The sequence below is a fragment of the Odocoileus virginianus genome, chromosome 7, assembly GCF_023699985.2.
Source record: "Odocoileus virginianus isolate 20LAN1187 ecotype Illinois chromosome 7, Ovbor_1.2, whole genome shotgun sequence".
NCBI lineage: Eukaryota > Metazoa > Chordata > Mammalia > Artiodactyla > Cervidae > Odocoileus > Odocoileus virginianus.
In genome coordinates this window covers 6,414,306-6,439,457 of record NC_069680.1, presented here as the reverse complement: position 1 = coordinate 6,439,457, position 25,152 = coordinate 6,414,306, and the positions used below count along the sequence as shown (strand labels likewise).

The 25,152-nt window shown below is 54.0% G+C and overlaps 1 protein-coding gene across 1 annotated transcript; it reads right to left on the bottom strand.

The window, feature by feature from the left end:
• Positions 1-1,945: 1,945 nt before the first annotated feature.
• On the bottom strand, positions 1,946-16,479 carry TRIM8 (tripartite motif containing 8). Its single transcript, XM_020897884.2, has 6 exons — positions 14,891-16,479; positions 5,907-6,002; positions 5,338-5,571; positions 4,328-4,359; positions 4,080-4,195; positions 1,946-3,527 (listed from the first exon to the last, which is right to left on the bottom strand). The coding sequence occupies exons 1-6, from the start codon at positions 15,458-15,460 to the stop codon at positions 2,920-2,922; spliced, it is 1,656 nt and encodes a 551-aa protein (XP_020753543.1). The 5' UTR covers positions 15,461-16,479; the 3' UTR covers positions 1,946-2,919.
• Positions 16,480-25,152: the final 8,673 nt, after the last annotated feature.

Genomic DNA, 25,152 nt, shown 5'->3' with positions numbered 1-25,152 from the left:
CCTACAGCCTGTGTGCCTGGGTGTCTGTTTGCTGGGGTGGGCTTTCAGAGGTGGGGTTCGAGACCCTCCCACTCCCACCAGAGTCTCCCCTCCATATCCCAGTCTCACTGATGTACATGGAGAAAGAACCTCTTCCATCCCCTAAACCAAAACTAGGCCATGTGGGAAAGAAATCGGGCAGCTTTCCGTCTTGGCTCCCAACTCCTGGCACAGAAAATGTCCCAGGGTTCCTGACAACCGGAGAAAGCGACAGAAAGCGACAGTGAGACGGGAGCAGATGTGAGTAGAGTTAAATGTCTATCTGTCCAGCAGCACCTGCCCCCAGGCATCCTTCCACCCTGGGTTGGAGGAGCACTGTACAGGCTCCAGCCATCTGCCTCCCCTCAATAGTCCCAAACAGGTGCAGAAGAGAAGGGGGCAGGCCAGCTGTTGTCATCCTGCGCTCCTGGCTTTGGCTCCTTGCCAAAGTGGGGAAGAGGGAGCGGTGATCAAGGTCCACCCACTGCACACTGAGTCATTTTCTACCCCATAGGATAGGAGGATGGAGGAACCTAGCAAGACCAAGACTTTGGTCTGCCAGCCCTACTGGCCGGGAGACAGGGACAGACGACGCCCTCCAACTTGCATCCTTTTCCTGAGAAGAGGGGTGACTAGCTGTCGGTTAAGTTTGAACCCCTGGCGAAGGACTTACCCCTAGCTCCCTGTCTTGCTCTAGGCTTTCTGGGGTGGGAGGCGTTCAGGCCCTGATTCCACCCAGACAAGGGGAAAGAGAACAAGGCACCCAGGAAAGGTTGCCCCTTCTACTTTACACATAAGCAGATCTATGCAAAGTGTTAGGCAACAAACCAGAGATCTTTTAAAGGATCAGCCCCAGCCCCCAATATTGTAAAGCAATTATCTTCAATTAAAAATAATTTTAAAAAATTAGCCCCCACCCACCCTCACCTGGCTCCTTCCCCAAGAGGGTTTGGTGTGCCCTGCCCATCCTTCCACCCTACCCACAGGTCTGACAAGCAGGTCCCTGGCCAGTCCCTCGTGGCAGCACTCCTCAAACCCCAGAATGTGTCAGAATTACCAGGAAGTTAAAAATGTGATTCTTGGGAATCCCCTGATGGTCTGGTTAGGACTCTGCACTTCCACTGCCAAGGGCAGAGTTCAATCCCTGTTCGGTTTGATTCCTGGTCTAGGGAACTAAGATCAAGCATGCCTCGGCAAAAACAAAACAAAAGCAGGTTGCCCTCAGTGATTCCTACTGAGTCCATGTAGGGCCCCAGGAATCAGCTCTTTTTAACAAGCTCCTGACACACCGAACTTTGAGAAGCTCTGCCAAAGGGGATGAGGGTAGGATGTCTTTTTCACCTTGCCACCCAGCCTCCATGCTTCCCAGCGTTCAAGATTTTCCTGGCTTCTCTTCCTCCATGCTCACGGGCAGGAGCCAGAGCCCAAGCCACCAAAGGAAGAAAGGAGCCAAGTGCCCCCCACCCTCATCGTATCAATGGGGGCTGAGGCTCCATTAAACTAAATTTCAAGATAGAGACTGCTGTAGCTCTGTGCCCTTGGCCCTACACAGTGCCTGGTGCTTAGCATGTGCTTAATAAATATTTGTGGAGTGAAGGAGGTAAACTTTGCAAGACTCATAGAAAGATATTTTTTCCTTTGTCCGTCCTTGCTAAGAGCATGTTGGCAGAAACTCAAAGAGATGCCGGGGCCCATGCAGCAGGGAGGCTGGGCCTAGGAGGCCCTCAGCAAATATTTGTCAAATGAACCCAAGGCTGAGTGTAGATATAGTTAGTGGCTAACGAACTGATATTCACAGGCCTGAAACAGACTAAACCCAGAAGAGAATCAAGGCTGGGGCTTCCTTCTCTAGAGGGGGCCCCTCCTCACACCAACGCCTGAAAACCCCAGGCCTGGAGGGGTTGGGGGTAAGAGGTGAGGCAGGGAGTGGGACTGCGCCATTATGTTTATTAGAAGGTTGGATTTCAGTGTGTGCTCTAGACAGATTACAGAATAAATACCTGCGCCTTGAGAACAGGAAGTCCACGATTCATACAAAGTGCTCACTACAGGAAGTTGCTGTGTCAAAACCCAGGCAAGGACCCAACTCCGGGCAGCCCCTCCTCTCCCGCTGACCTCGACAAGGGCTGTGCTATGGTTTCTTATTTTATTATTTCTTTTATTTCTCTTTATTATTATTAATATTATTATTATTTGCTTTTGCTGTGGTCACTATCATTGGCAAAGTTCCTTTTCCCCTTTCCTGGACATGGGGTTCCTGTCTTTTAAGATTCCATTCTGAGGCTGAAGGTGCCGAAAGCTGCTTGAGAAGTGGCCTTTGAACTCCGTCTGGGAGGATGGTGAGAAGGAAGCAGGAAAAATCATTCTTGGTTTAAAAAAAAATTAAAAAAAATAAAAGCCCCACAATCTACAGGTCATTCCTTATTCAGTCAGTGATCAAACTGCCCAAAAGAAAACCAAGAGGAGAAGCAGTCCAGTGGGCACCTGGGCCCTCCTCCCAGGACTAAGTGAGGAGAGTTGGAAACTGCCCCTCCCCGCAAGGCTATAAAGGAAGCTGTGGGAAGGGGAAGGAGGGAAGGGAAAAAGGTGTGTGTGAGAGAGAGAGAGAGAGAGAGAGCTCAGCGCCTTGAGGTAGACGCTTTCCCAACTCCGGGGCCACCTGCGGCCCCGGCCCAGGCCAGCTCCCACTGTCACCTCCGCGTCCAGGAGATTCATTAAAAAAAAAAAAAAAAATCAAAACAAGCCCTAAACAAAACAAAATCCAAAAGGAAAAGACTTGGGGGAATGGAGGAGGGAGGGAGGGAGGACAGGAAGGTAGAAGGGCAGGTCTCTGGATGCATCATCCCCGAGCCACCGGGGGCTGGGGGGGAAGATTCCCCGGTGCTCACTGCCCGCGTGGCGTTAGCTCGTCACGTAGTGTTTGGTGGACGGCTGCCCATACACCCTGTAGAAATCTTGGTGGCCAGGCTGCTGGGAGGCATCGAGCCAGTCTCTGACCGCCAGGCCGGGAAGGGACTGGGGGACGGAGGGGGTGGGCGGGAGCGGGTGTGAGTACTCCTGCGAGGGCACTGTCCAGGGGAAGTGGCCGGAGCGGGGGTAGGGCTGGTGGCCGCCGTGGTTGGCCACGGAAGAACAGTAGCAGTTGTCCACAGAACAGACGAGAATCTTGCGGCCGCCATACTGGGGGAGCATGGGCTGCTGGGCGGCAGAGCCGTTGGGATACTGCGATGGGGGGAACACCGGACTTGAGTGCACTGGTTGGGCGCCGCCCGGCAGGGCCACCAAGTGCTGCGTGGAGCTGCAGGGCCCCAGGGGCTGCCCTGACTGGCCCTCGCCGCTGGCTGTGCCCGCTGCCCCATACTGGCCGCCCACGGGGCCCGACGACGTCTCTAGGAAACTGGCCTCGGGGAAGGCCGTCGAGTGCTTGCGCTTTTCCGCCCCAGAGCTGCTCACGCCACAGGGGTACAGGGGGACGCTCTGCAGGAAGGGCACCGGTGTGCTGAAGGGGCCTGTGGAAAGTTTGGGCAAAAGTCGCAAAAGCCCCATCCCAGGCCACCCCAGCCTCCTCTCCCTGGGGAACTTTTCTGTCTATGGGGCCAAGCACAGTACATCACACATCATCTTGATGCTGGCTACTCCATTCCCCTTTTACAGCTGAAGAAGCCGAGGCTCAGGGAAGTCCTATGGCCTGCCCAAGGTCCCACAGCTGGAAGTGGCAGAGCCAGGATATGAGGCAAGGCTTATGACAGGCCAGGCTACCTCTCAGAGGGAAGGTTCTGGCATTTACCCTTGCCCAGATGGTTCCCTCGGCCTTCCCAGGTGGCTCAGTGGGTAAAGAATCCTCCTGCGATGCAGGAGACACAGGCTCAATCCCCAGGTAGGGAAGATCCCCTGGAGGATGGCATGGCAACCCACTCCAGTATCCTTGCCTGGAGAATCTTATGGACAGAGGAGCCTGGCCAGCTACAGTCTATGGGGTTGCAAAGTATCAGACACAGTTGAAACAACTAAGCATGCATGCAAATGTTTCTCTTCCTTTGATTGAGGATCTCACCCCTCACCTTCTAGCATCTTCCGCAGCTGTTTCTCTTTCTTGGCCACCTCATTCAGGAAGAGCTTGGAGTTCAGGTGGCCGATCTTAGGGGGAGAGAGGCTGCTGCCTGTGCAGGTCTGGGTCCTGGGGGCAGTGGACGGGGCATCTGCTGTGAGGAGGTATCACGCGTAAGCCCGCCCTACCTCCCCCCCATGGGCCTGCCCCTTCCTGCCCTCCCCTACGTGTTCCCCTGAGGGCCAGCGGCCATCTGCTCACCTGTCCATTAGGATTTTCACAGACTTGGTGTTCTAGGGGGAGAGAAAAGGGTGTCAGTGGGAAAGGCAGCATGGGAGAGGGGAAGATGGAAGCTGCCCCATTCTCTCTCTCCCCATGCAGGGCTGACACTTCTGAGGCTGGCCAGAGTGTTGCAGGGGCAGAGGGTGGGGTGCCTCTGTTTTCAGAAGACTGAGCTCTTGCTGTGTGACAGACAACACTATGAGTGCTTTCCAGACATCCAGCATCTTATCTAAACAACTACCAAGAGGAAGGTTCTGCAGGCACTCAATATTTTATCCAGAATCTTTGGGGCAGGATGTGTTTCGGATTATGGAATTTTTTGGATTTTGGAAGGGACATGTGATGCCTGTATCATAATATGTGATTACAGAGAACACCATAATCTAACACATCGATGTTTCTGCAGCAACGTTTCAATATTTGTACCAAGTAAGATCAATAAATATCATAAATTGCCAACATTAGTTCAGGTCAAATTTTTGCTGTTAAATGAGTTGCCTGAACTTTTCTCTTTTGGTTGTCAGAGATTTTTAAAAATCTGGAATTATGGATAACAGACGGAAAAGACTCTGATGCTGGGAAAGACTGAAGGCAGGAGGAGACAGGGATGACAAGAGGACGAGATGGTTGGATGGCATCACCAATTCAACAGACATGAGTTTGAGCAAGCTCTGGGAGATGGTGAAGGGCAGGGAAGCCTGGCCTCTGCAGTCCATGGGGTCGCAAAGAGTCAGACACGACTGAGTGACTGAACAAAAACAACATTATCAACCCTATTTTATAACTGAGGTAGCTGAGGCCTAGGGAACGTATATGACTTGCCAAGGTCATAAAGCTAGAAAGAACGGGGGTGGTGGGGAGGTTCTGAATCCGTGCAGGCTGGCTGCAAACCCCCTGCGGTGGGGGAGCCAGCTGGGGAGTAAAGTATGCGGACTCCAACTTAGAAATGTCCCCCTGGGTCCCGCCAGCCAGCCCTGGGCCCAGCCCACCTTCATGAAGCTGACATCCTCTGTCTTGTCGAAGAGTAGCTGTAGGGAGCCCAGGAGCTTCTTGGCCTCCTGCATGCGCTCCCCGAGATGCAGCGCCTGCGCTGCGTTCTCGCTGCAGAATTTGGCCTGGGCCTTGTCCAGGACCTCCACTGTCTGCCGCAGGTCCTCGTCCAGCAGCTGGTGCAGCTTCTCGTACTGCAGTCGCACCTCCTCCTTCAGCTGGCTCACCTTCTCCTGCAAGGGTGGGGGGACCGATGAGTATGGGGCTGCCTCTGGCTGCCGCTCCTGCCTGACTCCCATCCTGATAGGGGAGTCTGGGACCCCAAGCCCCCAGGCTGCCTAGGGCTTCCCACGGGCAAGGTCGGACCTGGAATCCTGAAATGGTAGTACAGCAACCCTGGCACCAGTCAGGGGCTCATCCACTGACAGGTCATTCATTGAATGACTGAGCAAGGGATTCTGGCATATAGAGCTGACCATGCAACAGGTCCGAGCCCAAGCAAGGAACTAGCCCCAGGCCTTGCACCCAAGCCATCCCCGCTCTATCCCATGGGCGTGGGCTTGGCTACCTCCACCAGGCGCTTGTCTGACTCAAGTTTGTACAGCTGGTCCTCAATATCCTGCTCTCGCTCCTCCAGTCGGTCCTGCTGCTTCATCAGCATCTTCTGCAGAAACAATAGGGGGAAGGGCATCAGAGGGGGCTAAGATGGGTGAACACCATCCTTCCCTGTACAGAACAAACTCATCCTATAGATCCTTTGAACCAGATGATCTAAAATTTCTGCCACCCAATCCCTTCTGGCCCTCATGCAATCCCAGGGCCCTGGCCAGCCTGTCCCCAGGAACAGAGAGCTGGGAATAGCTTCCAACACATTTCTAAACCATGAGCTTTCTGAGGGCAGGGTCAGGCCAGCCTCGGTTCTAGCACTTTTCCTATATAGAATTATCTAATCATTCCAGGGATGCTATGAGATAAGTACTATTATTATCCACATTTCAGAGAAGAGGAAACCAGAAAGGTTAAGTAGTCCCTCCAAAGTCACACAGCTAGTAAGTGTCAGAGCTGGAATACAAACCTAAATGACCAGGCAGTAGGGTCTGTTCTTATCCAAGTCATGGGGCCTCTCTCTGGGGAGCACCATCTTAGAAATGGTACATAGCTACACACAGCTTTCCTGGGTCTCACAAGTCCTCTGGCCCAGTCCAGAGATTTTATCTTATGCTTGCCTTACACTTGTGGGACATCAAGCCAGCCAGCTGACCCCTGGCTTGCTCCTGACACTGAGAGCTGGGCCTCTGAAGTCCTTGCTAGTTGGACCTGGAAGGAGAGAAGACTCTGGCTCTCCGAAGACCTGAGGCCAGTTTGCTGGAAGGTTCTGGACCATGCTGCCCTTCTCAGCCCTTAATCTTCTGACTCCACAACCCCTTTCCTCCCAGCGCTGCTCATCCTGGCTGTTCCAACCACCTTGTTATCCTCCCTTACCAGACACACCTCTTGAAACAAGGTCCCTTTCCTGCCCAAGAGCCCTCAATGACCCCTCCTTCGAAACACGGTAGGCTCTTACAACCTACTTCTCCCAGTCAGGTGGGCTGGTATCTTGTCCCTGACACTGCACATTCGAGCTCCCTGAAGCCTGTTGATGCCTTTCTGTAGCTCGAGGTACCTTCTCCTATTCCCTGTCTATCCTTCAAGGCCCAACTTAAGGCCCCACTCCTCTCCATGGCCCCTGCTCAGAGGCTCTGAAGGTCCCTCACTGTCCTGGCCGTACGATGGGGCTGTCACATTGCTCTCCTTCTATAGCTGTGGTGTCCAATATGGTAGCCACTAGTCACAATGTAGCTATTCCACTTTAAGTTAATCAAAAGTCAAATACACTAAGCACCAGTTTTTCACTCGGTTCAAGTGCTCAACAGCTCCATGTAGCTAGTGGCTCCTATACTAGACACTACAGACACAAATCATGGCCACGTCACAGAAAGAGCTAAGGACAACAGCATTCTATAGTCTGTCTGACAAACTGCACTCTGATCTCCAAACAAAACTCAAGGCTTCTTGAAAACAGGGCTTTGCTACTGTATTTTTCTACTTCCCTTCCCAGTTGAGACCCAAGGACCCCAGCACCCTACAGATGCATAACGTTGTTTGCTGAATAAACCCATGAGTTTTGTGCATAAAACAAGATTTGCAAAACAGATTGCACAGACCCTAGCTCACAGTAAGTGTCCACTCCACCAAAAGTGGCTCTTTTTCTTCCTCTGTGTACACCTCAAAGTGACCCTCAAGTTTGACCCCATGACCCTCACTCCCATTCACATTCAGGAGACTTCCTCAAGACAAGCTGCCAGCAATCCCTCCCTTATACCCCAACCCCTTTTACATATGGGGAAACCAAGGCCAGTAAGAGTTTAGCGACCCTGTTTTGTGTTGGTGGTGACCCTGGAAACAGAAAACCAAATCTCCGGGGCCAGGAGGAGGCATTCAGATTCTGAGCTGGAAAAGTCTGGGACACACTGCATCCCCACCCCGCCAACAACTTGACCTTTCAGTGACCCAGGACAGCACCTCATGACACAACCCACCGACACAGCCCTGCCCCCACTCCAGCACCTCATCCTTCCAGCAGGCCCCTCACCCCAGCCCTGCATGCACAGGGATCTGCTGCCAGCCTGGGAGTCAGAGCCTGTCTAGAAACAGCTGGCTGGGAGCAGGAATGGAGGTAGTCACACGTCCTTCCTCCCTGTCTGTGAAACTGCCCCCAGTCATGTGAAGAGGGCAGGCAGTTTCCCCCCACAGTACGGCCTGACTACATGTATACAACTGCACAGGCACACACCACCACCTGGGCCCTGAGACCACCTCAGGCACATTGTCTTACACACACAGCCCTGCACAGTGCTGAAGGCCCCAGGCAACTGAGGGAGGCCTGCGTGAAGGTGAGGTGGCCAGAATACCAAAGGACTTTAGACCTTTGTACCTCCCTATAACACATTTCTGCCCGGTGGCTGCCTCGTCCCCACACTTGGGAGGACAGTCCTCCAACCCAGATGCATCTGAGGCTCCAGGCCTTCCCAGTGTCCAGGACATATGAGAGCCCAGGCTTCACCCACCTCCACACATCTGTGCACTGCAGTCTCCCTGCCCATCTCCTTCACATGACCAAACCCATCAGTATCAGAGTAGGGGTGTACCTGGGGCTGAGTCCCAGATGAGGGGCAGGAGACAGGCAGCCCCAGATGGGATGCCAGCCCCCTTTCCTTCAGAGCCCTGGAGTGGGCCTGTTCACTCCCACCCTCCAGACCAGTGGGAGGTCCCCACCACACCCCTCTAAAACCCCCTCAGGGTACAGCCCAGGGAGGCACTTTAGGTCTTGTCCCAGAGGGTGGGACTCAGCCCCTTCCTTCTTCTGGGCTTTTCCCAGATCCTCTCCTGGCAGCATTGACACCCCAGGACCCTGAGGTGTCCTCCCTTGACTTCCGAATCCAAGCCCTAACTCCTGCCTGCCCCAAGCCCTCTGGGACAGAGCTCAGCCCAGCCAAGTGGGCACATTCCCCAGCAGGTGGCTGGGTTTTATCAGCCCAGGCCCGCTCAGAGGCCATCGGCCTTCTGTCTCCACTACAGGGGGAAGGGAGAGGCCCAGGATAGGGAAGAAACCGTCAGGGGGTAGCAGTCACCCTTGGCCTGGGAAGGGGGCCTACCCTGTCCAGCTCACCCTTGCAGGAATCACTCTCCCTCGGGGCTAGGTGATCTTACTCCTGCCACAGTCAACACCTGGAGGAACAGGAGGCTGGAGGGAACACTGCTGTCTCAGACGTTGGAAAATCGGGGGTAGGAGTGGTGGTGGGGAGAATGGAAATCCGCTTGCTGCCCCTCAATCCCACCAAATGACTGAATCAGGTTGCTAAGAAGCTAGAAGATGGGGAGCAGAAGAAGCAAGGGCCCCTTCCCCTACCAGCAGCCTCCTTTCCATCTCAACCTCCCAGAAATTACTGAGAGTTGAGGCTCCATTACCCACTTGGGAAGAACCCACAGGTGAGAGATTTCCCAGCCTGACCGCCTCTCAGTGCCGGAGGCAGTGTGACATACACTCTACAAACTGCTCCCAGCCCGCAGTGGGTCACCTGGACCGCGGCACACCTCCAGTGTGCCGAAGCAGAATGGAGAGAACCATGGTCTAGACTAGTAGCACTCAAGGGACCACACCTCCCACAGAAGGCCGTGAGGCCCAGCCCCACTCCACACCTGCTGGCCCAGGTGGGTCCTGCTCACTCCCACCCCTATTCCTTCCCTGAGGACTTAAGACCTTCCACAGTCTGCTTCTGGGCCTGTTAGGGCAAAAGCATCAGGAAGACTTGGGGGCCCACTATTCCCACCCTTCCGAGACCCTCATACCTGTTGCCTAATGTTCCAGATTCTGCCTTGAGCTGCTCTCTCTGACACCCAACACCAGCTTGGAGAGGGATCCATCATGAGCCCCTCACATTCCTGCCCCGGGAAAGCTTCCCAGCCTTCTAGAGACTGGCCAGGCCCAACTGGCATTTCTGGTGCCGGACTGGACTGGGCAGATGGGTAAGGCCATAGAGACTCTAGGATGTATAAAAGTTAATAAATGATAATAATAAAATCCTCAAGTCAACCTTGAAGAAAAGTAAAGTCAGGAGGGAACAGGGCCTTAGGAGCCAGGCCAGAGGCAGGCCCCAGGTTTTTTAGAGGGGGCCAGATCTGAAGGTGAGCAAAGGGTACTGGGCGGCCAGAGCACCTCTTCCTGCTCAGATGACCCCCATGCCAGCTCCCGCTCTGGAGGCAGCCCCTGCACAGAGCGACACCCTCCTAACCTCCTCCCCAGCTGCCAAAGCCGCCCCCCACTCTCCCGCGTCAGCCCTAGTCCCAGGAGTATATTAGTTAGCCTCCCCTCTCCTTGGGCCACAGCACTCCCTCCTGGCCTCAGAGCAGCTTCTGCCTGCCCTGGTCACCCCTTCCCGGGCCTCAGTCCCTGCCTGGGGCTACTGTGTGGCCCCCTAGGCTGCAGACAACCACAGACCCAGAGTGAAGTGGCTACAGGGCAGGAGCCAGGGCAAGGAGAAAGGCGGCACCTCGGAGGCAAGCCCCGGCAGACCTAGAGAGGGTTTCCCAGCTGCAGAGTGGAATTAGCTTTTGCCATGCAGAGAGCAGAGCTCTGGGGCAGCAGAACAAAGAGGCGAGAGAGAAAGCCCCCCTTTGTCTGGGTTTGAATGCCAGGCCAGCTGGGAAGGAAGGCTTTCCCAGAGCCAGGGATATGGCCAGCCAGGCCTGCCTGCTAAGGCCGGGGCTGGGGCCCCAGCCAGGCTCCCCTTCTTCCTACGACCACCCTGACTGCCCCCAACACAGCATGGGAGGATCCATCTGGGCTTCCACCTCCAATACCCACCTCAGGCAACAAGCTTACCCAAAGGTGCGTCCCCTCCCCTCCCCACCCCACTCCAACATCCCCACCAGATGAGAAAGTTACACAAGACTCACACCTACCAACCAACCACCACCAGGCAGGCAGTCACACACACACTAGTGCCATCACCTATAGACATGTGTGCACACTCAACTTCCACTCACAGGTGTACAGTCAGTAGGGCACCCCCCACCCCCACCAACAACACACACATGGATCTTCCCGGCCCCACAGTCAGACACAAAACAACTCTGTAATTAAGTCAGTCATTCACACTGTACCTTTTCGGAGATACACACATGAGATACAAAATAGTAGTTCCACATGAGATGTACACCCAGGCACCCAGAGCTGGGGGATGCAGATAATCAATAGGGCATGCATGACAGGTGCCCAGCTGAATCAGCAGGATTCTGGGATGGAGGTGGGGGGCTGGGCCTCTGACTCAGGTTCCTTCCTCTCTGCCTGGGGCCCAGGGAGGAAGGCCAAGCCCTGCCCCGCTTCCTGATCCTTCAGGATGGTAAAGGAGCAGTTACCTGACCCTCACACCTCACACACACACCCACACACAGCCTCCCCATCCTAGCTCCCACCCCACCTAAGACCTCAGGATTATGGTCGGTGGGGGGCAGCAGGGTCAATACTGCCTGAGGCAGGCTGCAGCCACAGCCAGGCTCTAGCTGGGCCAGGGCAGCCCTCTCTCCCAGAGCCCACCTGGTGACAGACACATGGGACAGAGACCTAGGGTCCCCTCCAGGGTCCTAGGGCAACCCCTCTGGCCACCGGCAATGGGAGCAGGGTAACCTCCACCCCCAGCAGCTGTGAACCCCAAACTGGCCCAAGAAGTGGGACCCCGTCTCCAGAGAAAAACCTCTTCTCAACTCTAAACCTTTGAGAACTCAAGGTACAAAGTCCTAGGAACATTTCCAACCTCAGTCTGGGGTATTAGGAATGACACAGAGGCACAACTATGACCTGAACACACACACACACACACACACACACACACACACACACACACACACTGTGTAACCATTTATAGACACATCTAGGCCTTATCTTGGGTCTTCTTTCTATGTTGAGGAGGGTTCTAAGATAGAGGTGCTCTCAGCTCAAACTAGTCCCAAGTTGCTCACATGAATCCCTAAACCTGGGGGCTGAAGAGTGTTTGACCACCTGGATGCCCCAATCTTGGGTCCTCAGCCTTCCATAGCCGCAAAGGAGAACACAATGGGGTCTAAAGGTGTCTTGGGAGCGTGGTCTCTAGGGTCTACCCAGTGGGCATCCAAGCTTCAGGGCAACATGGCCTGCACACTGGCCTCCCAAGGGCAGAGTGGGGCAAGGACTTCAAAGGCCTGCCTTTGAGCCCCCCTGCTAGGTGGAAGCCCTGCTTGGCTCCCTGCTGGGTCCCAGCTCTGGGTCACTGCACAGGTGGGTGCTTTGACTATGGGGCAGAGGACCACCCGGGGAGATTGATCAGGGTTTCCTGTTTCTAGCCAATAGGGCATTTCAGCAGCCCCTAGCCCTTCCCTGGGATGACGGAAGAGGAAGCACAAGAAGCAGAGCTGTCTGTATCCTAAGGTGTGATCCAGGTTTCTATGCGTCTGCTCCTGTATCTGGGAGAATTCTGTTGCCTTCATCCATGGCACCAGCCGGGGCCCTTTAAGACAGACTCCCTCCCACAAGGGAAAAGAGGCCCAGGAAAAGGCCCCTCCCCCTGGCTGGCCTAGTGAGGATGGAGTGCAATGGGTTCTTCCATTCAGATTCTCTGCGGCTCGCCCCCTCCCATGAGGGTGAGGCCCTCCTGTTCAGTAAGTCCAACTCACACCAAGGGGCGGTAGCATGGAGCTGAGACCACTGCAGGGTTTCCAACTCCAGTGCCCTGACAGCAGAGAGAATCTGGAGGGCCTGGGGTAGGAGAGCCTGGGAAGGGATGAGACTCAGGCTGTGGGGCACAGATGCTGAGCACACAGAACTGCACATCTGGCTGTGATGCAACCCACTACTTCTGCGCCTGCCCACAGCAGGCACAGGAAGAAACACACACACACAGACGCACATGCACATGGAGCTGCTAACAAAGTTCAGGGCCTGCTTCCATCCAGGTCCTTCGATGCGCTCAAGGACCTGCTGGTGGGAACTCCAGGGTACACTGTGTGCGTGTGCCAGGAACCTTTGAGGGCAAAGCAGACAGTCTTAGAGACACTCGAGAACATGGACCCACGTCTACAGACACCCTCCTACTACCAAATCAGGTATAACTGTGTTTTCTTCCCCACCGAAATGAAAGACACCTGAGCACTCTGACATAACTAAGGGCAAAGCCGTGGGTGCAGACACACACTCACTCTACACACTTACTCATCACCCTGGCTGTTGTCCCTTTCTCTGTGCCTTTCAGCCACATCTCCACCTTTCCCCTCCTTTCATTTTCCACTGTCAAACCCAGGACAGAGAACTGGGCAGCTTTCCTTTTTCTGCACTTTTCCCAGCCTCCTTCCCAGCCCTTCCACCTTTATTAACAGCTTCTTCTATTAATAGTTTGGGCTCTGCCTGCCCTGGATTGGGGGTGGAGGACACCAGGGGCTCATTTGTTCCCCTAGGCCTCTGCCTTTTCCAGTCCTGGTGTGTGTGAGGAGGTGGCTCTTCTCTCCATCCTCCCCTATTACACACACACACTTCCTTTAAGAATCAAGAGGCCCTGCCCTGGCACAAAATCCCAGAGCTAGCCCATCCAATTGGAAACTAATTATACAGCAAATTTTATTTGTTATCCCTGCCCTCAGCCTGTGGCAGCCCTCCTGCCTTTTGTTAGTTGTATGTGTATGTTTTTTAATTGCTAAACAGTGACTCATTCTGACTGGTCCCCCTCACAGGAAACAGCCCCCATCTCCAACTGTGCCCTGCTCAGAGCTTCCTCATACCCAAGCTCCCACTGGTCTCGACTAGCCTCCAGCGGTCCCCACCCAGCAACACTCCCAGTCTCACCCCCATGATATCACACCCAGGCCCCAAGCTGGGGCTTCTGAGATGGCTCAGACAGTCTCAGGCCAACCCCTTCCTTCTGGTATGACTCAACCCTGAAAGCCAGGGGACCAGGGAGGAACCTAGGAGGAGCCCCCCTCCACTGAAGGGGACGGAAGTATTGCTTCAGTCCAGCTCCACTGCCAGGCCAGGCTCAGAGGCCTGAGGGGGAAGGCGGTTTTGACATTGGCCGCTGCTGCAGGGTGTATACAATGGGAGGGGATGCGGTTCCATAATCACCCAGCCGGCAGCCCAGGGGAGCCAGCTGCCTGAAACCAGATTGCAAGGCGGCTCAACCTTAAACCCACAGGATTCTTTTTCCGTCTTCCACTTCCCCTCCCCAAATGTGGGAGGGCTGTGATAGAGGGCTGGGCTGGGAGAAAAAGGCTCAGGGTGATGAAGACATACTTTAAGGTGTGTTCATGCGGACGAGTGCAACACACACAGGCACACTGTGGGCAGCGATTCTCACATATGGAGAGGGGGTTACGGGGAATAATCCCAACAGCCGAGATGCTGTCCTGGTGATGCCGTTGGCTGCCCAGGCCTTGGCCAGATAGATACCAGGGGCTCTGCTCTCCCTCCGGAAGCTCCCCCTCCACCCTCCCAATGTGTTTCCAATAGGGCTTGAAACTAACATGGCTGCTTTTGTTTACTTCCTCATTGGTATGCCAGCATCATGGATCATGTCAGCCACAGCAGCGGCACCAGGACACTCATTACATAAACAGCAGCTGGAGAAGCAGGACCTGGGTCACTGCCTTTAGTGACTTCCCCTAGGGCCTACAGAAACAACTGCCGGGCCAGGGAGCTGCGCGCAAAACAGAAAAGCAACAACCAAACTCTACCCCTGACAGCCCCACACCTCATTTCTATAAGTGACTGACAAGATGGACCCTGTGAGCACAGGTGCAGGAATATATCAAGTAGCAATTAGGGACCCTTCTTCCCAGGACCTTGCCTCCAAACTTACAGAGTGGGAGTTTGGAAAGGGGCCTCTGGCCTGATGTCACAAGAGTCAGCCTGTCCGGAAGGGTGATCCCAGGCTGCAGGGAAGGAGGGGAGTTGTGTGATTGTGTGTGTGTGTGTGTGTGTAGGGTACTTGCCCGGATCTCATTCCTCCGGATCTCCACGTCGCACACCGAGTGTCCCTGATGCGCACCGCTGTAGTAGCAGCAGTACTGGCACACGGCCACCTGCTCGGCTTCGCAGTGGTAAAGGCGGTAGGCGTTGTGCTGCGGGCAGCTCCAGGCCCGCACGTCGTCCGCCTCCACCAGGAGGTGCCCGCGGGCGGTGGAGGGCTGCTGCAGGTGCGTCTGCACGTGGGACTGGCAGCAGGGCGCCTCGCAGCGCAGGCAGACCTTCTGCGCGGGCAGCGGGGGGCCGCGGCGACAGAACACGCAGTGCAGCGCCGCCGGCGGCTTCTCCACGTGCAGGGCGTTGAACTTCTCCACGATGTTGGTGAGCTTCAGGTTCTTTTCCAGGCCCGGCTTCTGGTTGTAGGCCTGGTTGCACTCTGGGCAGCGCACCAGGCCGCTGTCCTTGGCCCACGCCTCGCCGATGCAGCCCCGACAGAAGTTGTGTTTGCACGGCAGCTGCACCGGCTCCACGAAGACGTGCAGGCAGATCGGGCAGATGAGCTCCTCCTCAAAGCAGTTCTTCCAATTCTCCGCCATGGCGGCGGCGGGCAGGTCTCCCCAACACCCCGACCTGGGGGGTCCGTCCGGTGCCGCGGGAGGGCCACCGAGCCCCGAGCGGTCCCGACAGTCGCTCAGTTCACCAGCGCCTTCCGCGCTCCCGCCCCCCAGAGGAGTGAGCCTCGGTCCTCACGCAGCGCGCGCAGCCGGCTGCGTCTCCTCCTCCTCCTCCGGAGCGCCTAGCGGGAGGCGGCGGACTGCGCCAGGGCCGCGGCCGGGGCACCAGCCCTGGAGGGGAGCGCCGGGGTCCAAATTCCATATAAGAGGCCGCCTCTCGGTCGAAGCGGCTAAGGCAGCTGCGGCCGGCGGCCCGCACTCCGGCCCGCGACTGACATTGGGGCGCGCCCCAAGGCGGACAGAGCCCGGGAGCCGCACACTTCCTCCAGAGACAGCGGCGGCAATGGTGGCTCTCTCCCGGCTCGCCGGCGCCGCGCCTCCCTCGCCTCGGCCGGGGTCTGACAGGCCGGGGAAGCAAGTGCGGCCCGGCCAAAGACTGCTAGATCCGGGCGAGGCGAGCCGGTCCCCGGGCCGCGGCGCGGGCGCCCACCGGCTGGCCCGCGGTCTGCGGGTGCGGGCTGCGGGGCGCAGGCGGGCCGACTCCGGGGCGCTGCGTGAGCGCAGGGGCAGTCATTCAGATGAAATTCCAGTCCCCGGCCAGAGACAGCAGCCCGCCTCTGCCTTCCTCCTCCCTTCACAAATAGAAACGGAAGGGGGAGGGAGAGAAGTGGAAAAAAAAAAAAAAGCCAACCAGAAAGGGAGGGAGGAGAAGCCCCGGCGGAGCTCCGGCCTGACCCCCTCGTCTCTACTTCTGCGTTCCCCCGAGGCCTGGCGCCCGGCGCCCCCGCCGCGGAGAGACCCCGCTCTCCGTCTTCGCGCTGGGCGGGCGCCCCGGCTCTGCCGAGGAAAACAAGGATTGATCAAACTAGAAAGGAATTTTTCTCAACTGCTAATGAACAGGAGGCTCGGCTCCCGGCCTTCCCCTCCCCCCCGCCCCGGCCCGGCCCGGCCCTCCCCCTTCGCCACCCCGGCCCCCCTCCCCCCCCACTTTCTTTTCTTCTCGGCCTCTGCTCCGGTCTTCGGGGCTGCGGTTGGAGCCAGCCCGCGGCGGCGGAGCCGGGCCGAGCCAGCCGGGCCGGACTGCCTCCCTCAGCGTCCAGCCATCTTGAGCTCCCGGCAGCCGCCGCAGTGGCGGCCGGGGGTCCGAGCGCGCTCGCTGGAGGGTCCTGCAGCGTTCTTTCTATCGCTCGCTCTCTTTTTTTTTTGGTGGGATTTTTAAGGGGAGGGCTGGCGGCCTCCCTCAGATTAGAAGACAGGGGAGAAAATGCCAAGTCCCGATTTCTCTCCACCTCTGCTCCACCCACCCTGGTTCTTTCCAAAAAATAAAAAAAGATTAGAATTGGAAGAAGTCGGCAGAAAGGCGAGCGCCCGCGGCCCCCAGCTGCTGCCCAGGCGACGCGTCCGGGGCGGGCCCGAGCCAGTCGCTCCGTCGGTGGGTCCGTTTGTCCGCCTGCTGCTTCTCAACTGGGGGGAGGGCACTCCGGGCAGGGTCTCCGCAGCGGCTGTCGCCTCAGAGCTTTATCCTCAGATCAAAAAAAAAAAAAAGAGGGGAAGAAAAAAAAGCCCCAACACTCTCATCACAGCCACCTTCAGCCATCTTGCGCGTATTATTATTTCAGGAATAATCTGTTTAATAAAAATAGCTGCGCCTCTAACCCCCTCCCCCTCATCCTGGGCTCCCCGCCCCCTTTTAATAATAATCTCGATAATAAAAATGATCTCCTGGCTGGGCAGTCCACGGCTGCCTTTTCCTGCCTCAGCTCGCTCGGGCTTCGGCTCTCCTTCCCCTAGGAAGGGGACGGGAGGAGAGGGCTCGCGGCTGGGAGTGGGGGCTTCGTCCCTGCTGCCCGCCAGTTGGCCCTCTCTGCTTTAGTGGTAAGGAAAGAGAGCCCTCGCCACTACCGCGCTGTTGCGAGGACGGCAGGCGGGGGAGGGGCCCCAATTCGTGGGACCGGCTGGAGGGGCGCACAGGGGTCCCCGATCTTCCCGCCACAGCTTGGCTTCGGAGTCTGAGCCCAGGAATGGGGAGGATACAATGAGCTCGGAGCAGAGCGCGGCGGGCAGGGTGGAGACGCGAGCGGACTGCGGTGAGCCGGGGTCCCGAGTTAGCGCGGAGAGAGGCGGAGGCAGGAGGGTGGTGTCCCTACATCAAGGCCGGTCCCGCTACTCTGCGAGGGTAGCGGGGGGAGACTGGGAGGTGTAGGCGAGGAGAAAGCAGCAGCACTACGGCGGCGCCTGTAATCTGCACCCGCTGGTTCTGCCCACCCGGCACTGGAGAAATAAGCGGACAGGGAAGGGGGGGGGGGGGGGCGGGGCGTATTGTCCGGAAGTGCTATAACAGTTGCTGGGCGCCCGGCTCCTCCCCTTATCCCTTTCTGGAGTTGGGGGCGGTTCCGGAGAGTGTTCCTGCTATTGGTCTCCAAACTGGGACTCCGCCTCTTTAAGGCGGGGCAACCCGGGGCTCACGTGACTTGCACTAACTTCGGTACATTAAACATTGGGGATGGGGGATGAGTTTCTCTGCTTCTTAAAAGGGAGATGATAATGCTGTGGAGTGGGACCACATCTTCCTAGGCCTCTTCACCCGTGGCTCCTTTTACCTGAGAGGGAAAGGAGGGTTTGTCAATCGGCTCATCTGTTCTGATGGAACTCAGCAGCAAATTGCAAAGGTTCACTGTGCAGCAATTTCCCCGGTATCCTCAATATTTTTACCTACTTTTTTTTTTTGATACTCTATTTTCGGCTGCCCAAGGCAGCATGTGAGATCCTAGTGCCCCCACAGGGATCGAACCTGTTCCCACTGCAGTGAAAGTTAAGAGTCTTAACCATTGGACAGCTAGGGAACTCCCTTCCCTACATTTCTGAGGCTTAAATCTACCAAACAAAATATGCATTATTACTCTCTTCAATTTATAAGGAAATGGAGGCCTAAAAAATTGGAGTAAAAAAAAAAATGGAGTCAACCTGTCAGTTAACAAATGTTTAACAAAAGTCTCATGCACCAGGCATTTTTCTAGGCCCTGGGGATTCCCTGGAGAACAAGTACCCCCCCAAAAAATATTTTTAATTAATTATGTAGGATAATTTCTGTGGCAGAGAGTAAGGGACTCACACAGTATTCTCAGAAAGTGAAATTTGAGCTGAAACCTGAATATTCAGGAGGAGTCAGGGCTTCCCCGGTAGTTCAACTGGTAAAGAACCTGCCTGCAATGCGGGAAATCCCAGTTCGATTCTGGGTCAGGAAGATCTGCTGGAGAAGGGTTAGGCTACCCACTCCAGCATTCTGGCATGGAGAATTCCATGGACTATATAATCTGTGGGGTTGAGAAGAGTCGGACACGGCTGAGAGACTTTCACTTCACTTGACAGGCCTTTCACTTCACAGGCAGGTGACAATCTGTAAAAAGAGTGCTTTGGGTGTGGCATGTGTGCTCAGTCGTGTCCGATTCTTTGCAACCCCATGGACTGTAGCCTGCCAGGTTCATCTGTCCATAGAATTTTCCAGGTAAGAATACTGGAGTGGGTTGCCATTTCCTTCTTCAGGGGAGCTTTCAAACCCAGGGATCAAATTGTGTTTCCTGGTCAGCAGGATGGTTGGTGGATTCTTTACCACTGTGCCACCTGGGAAGTCCAAAGAGTGCTTCAATCAGAGGGAAAAACAAATACAAAAGCAATGAATAAGGTATGTTTTAGGGCCGAAGGAAGGCCTGTTGTGAGGGAGAAGCCAGGTAGGGACCAGAATACACAGGATCATGGTAAGGAGTTTGGATTTGAAGCTGGTTGTGAGAAGCTACTAGATTTGGGATGTATTTTAAAAGTAGAGCCAAATTAGATATGGGGTGAAGAGGAATCAACACATAATAGTAGTAGAGTAAGAATGGGATCAAGATATGCTTATCATTATGAATATAGGATATTCTTCTGAATTTAGGATTTGGACCTTAACAAGAGCCTGGGCAGTGATGCCATTTACCCAGAAGGAGAGAATTGGAGAGGATTAGGTTTGGGTGGAGAGATTTTTGAGTAGTTCTAAGTTATGTTTGAATTGGTTTAGCTCTCCCAGTGGCAATTCCAGAGGAGACAATTGTATATACAGACTCAGGGGAGGTTTGTGCTGAAGATTATGCATTTGAGATTCATGAGTATGTTCTAAATGGTAGACCTGAGATTTAAACCCAGTTCAAAATGACCCATGGGGGGGCGGTGGGGTGGAAAATGACCCATGAGTCTGATCCTTTCATAAAACCAGACAGCGTGTCTACTTTAGGACCTTCATCTCTTTATTCCTGATTGGGGAAAAGACAGGGTGGCTAATATGGGTCCAGTATCTTTTAGTACTTTGCATCTCCTTACATGTGAGGTCTTATGCTGAGTGAATGAATGCATGCATGCATGCATATCAGTGAATAAACAAGTAGAAAGTGACTTTCAAGCACTAATCTTCAATTCCTTGGTTGAAAGATGGTGCAAAGAAACAAGGTCTAGATTGATGCTGTTGGAGCATCCTTCTCTGGTCTCCTCACCAATGACCTTCAGGATAATCTAAAGAATTCCACTAATTTCTCACCTTTCTAGACTGCTCCCCTTGACCTCTATAACATCATACTGTTCTGATTGTCTCCTTATCTTTCTAACCACAGACTTCTCCAATTTCTATCTCATAAATATTGACTGCCCTCCACACTCTTCTCTTATGAACCTACACCTGCTCCCTCATTTATTCCTAAGACTTTCAGTTCAGTTCAGTCCATCAGTCATGTCCGACTCCATGGACTGCAGCACACTAGTCTTCGGTTTGCATCACCAACTCCCGGAGCTTGCTCAAACTCATGTCCATTGAGTTGGTGATGCCATCCAACCATCTCATTCTCTGTTGTCCCCTTCTCCTCCTGCCTTCAATCTTTCCAAGCATCAGGGTCTTTTCCAGTGAGTCAGTTCTTCGCATCAGGGGGGCAAAGTATTGGAGCTTCAGCTTCAGCATCAGTCCTTCCAATGAATATTCAGGGCTGATTTCCTTTAGGATTGACTGGTTGGATCTCCTTGCAGTCCAAGGGACTCTCAAGAGTCTTCTCCAACACCACAGTGCAAAAGCATCAATTCTTTGGTGCTCAGTTTTTTTTATGGTCCAATTCTCACGTTCATACAAGACTACTGGAAAAAGCATAGCTTTGATTATATGGACCTCTGTTGGCAAAGTAATGTCTCTGCTTTTTAATATGTTGTCTAGGTTGAGCATAGCTTTTCTTCCAAAGAGCAAGCGTATTTTAATTTCATGGCTGCAGTCACCATCCACAGTGATTCTGGAGCCCAAGAAAATGAAGTCTGTCACTGTTTCCATTGTTTCCCCATCTATTTGCCATGAAGGGATGGGACTGGATGCCATGATCTTTGTTTTTTGAATGTTGAATTTTAAGCCAGCTTTTTCACTCTCCTCTTTCACTTTCATCAAGAGGCTCTTTAGTTCCTCTTCACTTTCTGCTATAAGGGTGGTATCATCTACATATCTGAGGTTATTGATATTTTTCCCGGCAATCTTGATTCCAGCTTGTGCTTTATCCAGGTGGGCATTTCGCATGATGTACTCTGCATATAAGTTACATAGCAGGGTGACAATATACAGCCTTGATGTACTCCTTTCCCAATTTGGAACCAGTCTGTTGTTCCATGTCCGGTTCTAACTGTTGCTTCTTGACCTGCATACAGGTTTCTCAGAAGGCAGGTAAGGTGGTCTGGTATTCCCATCTCTTGAAGAATTTTCCACAGTTTGTTGTGATCCACACAGTCAAAGGCTTTGGCATAGTCAATAAAGCAGAAGTAGATGTTTTTCTACTAAGGCTTTACTACTGTCTATATACTGATGACTCCACAATCAGTCTCCAGCTTAGATCCTCACCCGCCTGGTTGCAGATTCATGTAGCCAACTCTGCTCTCCACCCCAATGTCCCACAAGTACCTTGAATTCAGTGTACTGGAAATGAAAATCTTCATCCTCTTCACTTCCCAACCTGCTGCCCCTTCAAGATGTTGGCAAATCCTGACTACTTAACCTCTCCATAACTTACCACAGACTCTTGTCTATTTATTTCAGTAGATCCTAACTGGTTTCTGTTTTTGCCCTTATGTGAAAGCGAAAGTCGCTCAGTCATGTCCGACTCTTTGGGAATTCTCCAGGTTAGAATACTGGAGTGGGTAGCTTTTCCCTTCTCCAGGGGATCTTCCCAACCCAGGGATCGAACCCAGGTCTCCTGCGTTGCAGGTGGATTCTTTACCAGCTGAGCCACAAGGAAAGCCCCTACCTTTACGTCCTGGAGTCAATTCTCAACTGAAGAGCCAGAGTAATCTTTGAAAAATGTGTCAGATTTTGTCACTCTTCTGCTCACTCATCCAATGGCTTCCCACTTCCACCAGAATAAAAGTCAAAATTTTATAATTGCCTGTGAGGTCTCTACACAGGACCTTAAGGCCAGAAGAGTCTGGCCTCTGTGTAAGTAATCTACGATCCCCTTCCTCATTCTGCTCCAGCCACACTGGCTTCCCCGCTGTTCCTCAAGTATACCTCGTGTGCCTCCCATGCCCCAGCCCCCAGGCTCTTCACATTTGCACCTCACTTTGTCTGAATCTGTCTTCCCTCAGATATCCCTACTGCACCCTTCTTCCTGTCACTGAGATCCTTTGTTCAAGTGATGCCTAGGCCGTGAGGCCTTTCCTGACCTCCATATTTTAAAATGTGCCTCTTCTTCAGTCCTCATTGTCTCTCTTCCTCTGTTGCATTGTTTCTCCTTAGCACATAGCTCCATGCACTATGTGTCCTACTTTTAAAAATACTATCTTCCATCACCAAGATTTAAGATCTGTAAAAGGATTTTTTTAATACTGTATCCCTGATGGGACCTAGCACATAGTAGATGCTCAACAAATATTCATTGTGTCAACAAATGAATCCCATTCTCTCCATTCCTACTGCTTCTATTCTAATCTAGGCTTGACTGGTCACCTTGCCTCCAATCTACCTCTCTTTCAATATGTTCTCCAGCCAGCCAGCAGGTAGGGGGATGATCCTACTGTGAAAGCTGGATGACTTAAGCAATCTGCTCTAGGCAATTTGAACTCCACAGTTCCTGAGAAGAGTTTGGGGACTTTGGCCCTGTTCTGTTTGCCTGGAGAGCTTTTCAAAGTACAGCACCCCACCCCATTTTGCCCAGTTTATCCTTAAGCATCAGGTTTCGACTTAGATGCCACTTCTTGCAGGAAGCCTTTTTGAATCTCCCCAGACTGAGTTGGGCACCTTCTCTGTGTTCATATCCTGGCATGTGTGTGTGTATGTGTGCTCAGTCACTCTGTTGTGTCTGACTCTTTGCAGCCCCACATACTATAGCCCGCCAGGCTGCTCTGTCCATGGAATTTTCCAGGCAAGAATACTGGAGCGGGTTGCCATTTCGTACTCCAGGGGATGTTTCCAACCCAGGGGCCGAATCCTCCTCTCTTATATCTCCTACATTGGCAGGTGGGAAGCACCACCTGGGAAGCCCTTTAACAAAGGGGCATAGCCCTTTAATAAAGTGTTGACGCTAAGTAGGCAATTACTATGATCCTTGCAAAAACTCTGGGAGGCACCTCCCTGGTAGTTCAGTGGCTAAGCCTTCATGATCCCAATGCAGGAGGCCCAGATTGGATCTCTAGTCAGGGTACAAGATCCCACATGCCACAACTAAGGAACCTGCATGCTGCAACTAAAACCCAGTGCTGCCAAAATCAATAAATAAGTATTTAAAAACAAAACAAAACATCTCTAGGAAGTGAGGATCCACTTTTAAATGAAGAAACTGAGGCAGAGCTGAGTTAGCTTGTCTAAAGGCAAGCTGATGATAAGTGGCGGAGCTGGGGTAGGATGGAAAGCAGTTCACTGGCTTCCTCTTTTATGGTTCCTCTTGCAATTGTTTCCTTGACCATCTTCCCCCCACTGCACTATGAGCTCCTTAAGGCTGGGCCTGTGAGGAGTCTCCCAGTATACATCCGAGTGCCTGCCGCACGTTAGTTGAAAGGGCAAGCAAGCATATTTGCTAGTTCTTACGGTTTCCACAGTGGTATCATAGCAGCTCAGCACTGCTTGGGTGGCCCTCTTCTGTCTTGTCAAGGCTGAGACCCCAGGAGCTCGATTCTCTCTCCTTTAGGTGCCTTCAGTACTGAGATGGAATGGGGGTGGCCGCGGTGAAAGTGGAAAAACGAAGGAACAGTGTCACTTCTCTTCATTCTCTGGCCCCAACATGGCCACTGCTCTCATCACAATCCCCTCAAGGTCTCCCTTGCCCCTCAAGTTCCTCAGAAAGCTACATTCACGCCAGCTATGGACGCCCACCAGCAGTCTTCCTGCCCTTCCCGCATCCTGCCCTTAGCTCTCTCCTGAAGACTTCCTGCGCTGAGGAGGAGGAGGGGCTGGTTAGTCTCTTCATACCCCCATGGAAGGGCCCAAATGGCCTCCCCTCCCAGACCACATCCTGCCCTGCCCTGTGGTCTTGGGAGGCTTCTCTCCCTTTTCCTGCCCAGTCGATCAACCCCCTCACCCCATGCTGGCCTCCCCACTTCAGAGCTTGGCAGCCTGGGTTGAGTCACTCACTTCCAGCATGCATTCGCCTTCTGGTCAGGCCAGTTTGGCAAATCTCTCACCATCCCCTGTCCCGTGGCTTGAAGCCTGTGGGTCCCCTAACCCCCCAAGTAGGGTGTCTACCTGCAGGAATGTATAGGCTTTTGGAGGAGACATTAGAGTTCAAATGGAAGATTCCTCCCTCCCTAAATCTAGGGATAGAGTCTCTGCTTCACACCCAGGAACTCTTTTCTTTCCAGAAACAAGCCCAGCCTACTCCTGTCTCCCAGAGCCACCTCAGCACAGAATCTCCCTATTCTGTTTTCTCTGGGGCAAGAACGTCACCCTGACCCTGGGTCCTTCCAGGCTAGTCAGATGAGGAGGATTAGATAAGCACTCCGCCCCCAATCTCCAAGGAGAAAGGGGAAGGGGTGTGGCCTGGGCCACCCCAGGGTAGTCAGCCTGGCTCCAGACCCTCCCGGCTTGCTGGCTCTGACTCCCAGAGAGGCTGAGGGCCCCAGACAGGACCTGCCCCACTGCCTGGGGTGGGGGTAGGGGCAGCCACAGTTCAGCAGGAGGTCACAGAGGAAGGAGTAGTGACCTCCCCTAAGGCAGGTCCCACAGATCCAGCTGCTTGAAAAGGACAGGGAGGGGAGCTAAGAGTCCTTCAGACAGGAGCTGACTCCTTCAGGTCCTACCCTCTCAAGCCACCCCCAGGACCCCTGTAGATCCTCCTGGGTACTACGGCTCCATCCTGAGGACCAGAAGAAAAGGGCCCTGCTACTCCCCAGGATGGACAAGCAGGCCTAGTAGGGAGGGAATGTGTGAGGACCCAGAGCAGTCCTGTGGGGTCGTGGACCTGGTCTGGGTGCAGACCCCTCTCCTGCCTGCCTCTGAGGGCTTCTCCTCCTCCAGCACTAGGCTCTGCTTTGCTACACCAGGCCCTGGAGAGACAGGAGCTGGGTGATTCAGAGAAGGAAGATCCACCTGCCTCCTCACCCAGAGCAGGCCCAGATTTCATAGGAAGGGTGGG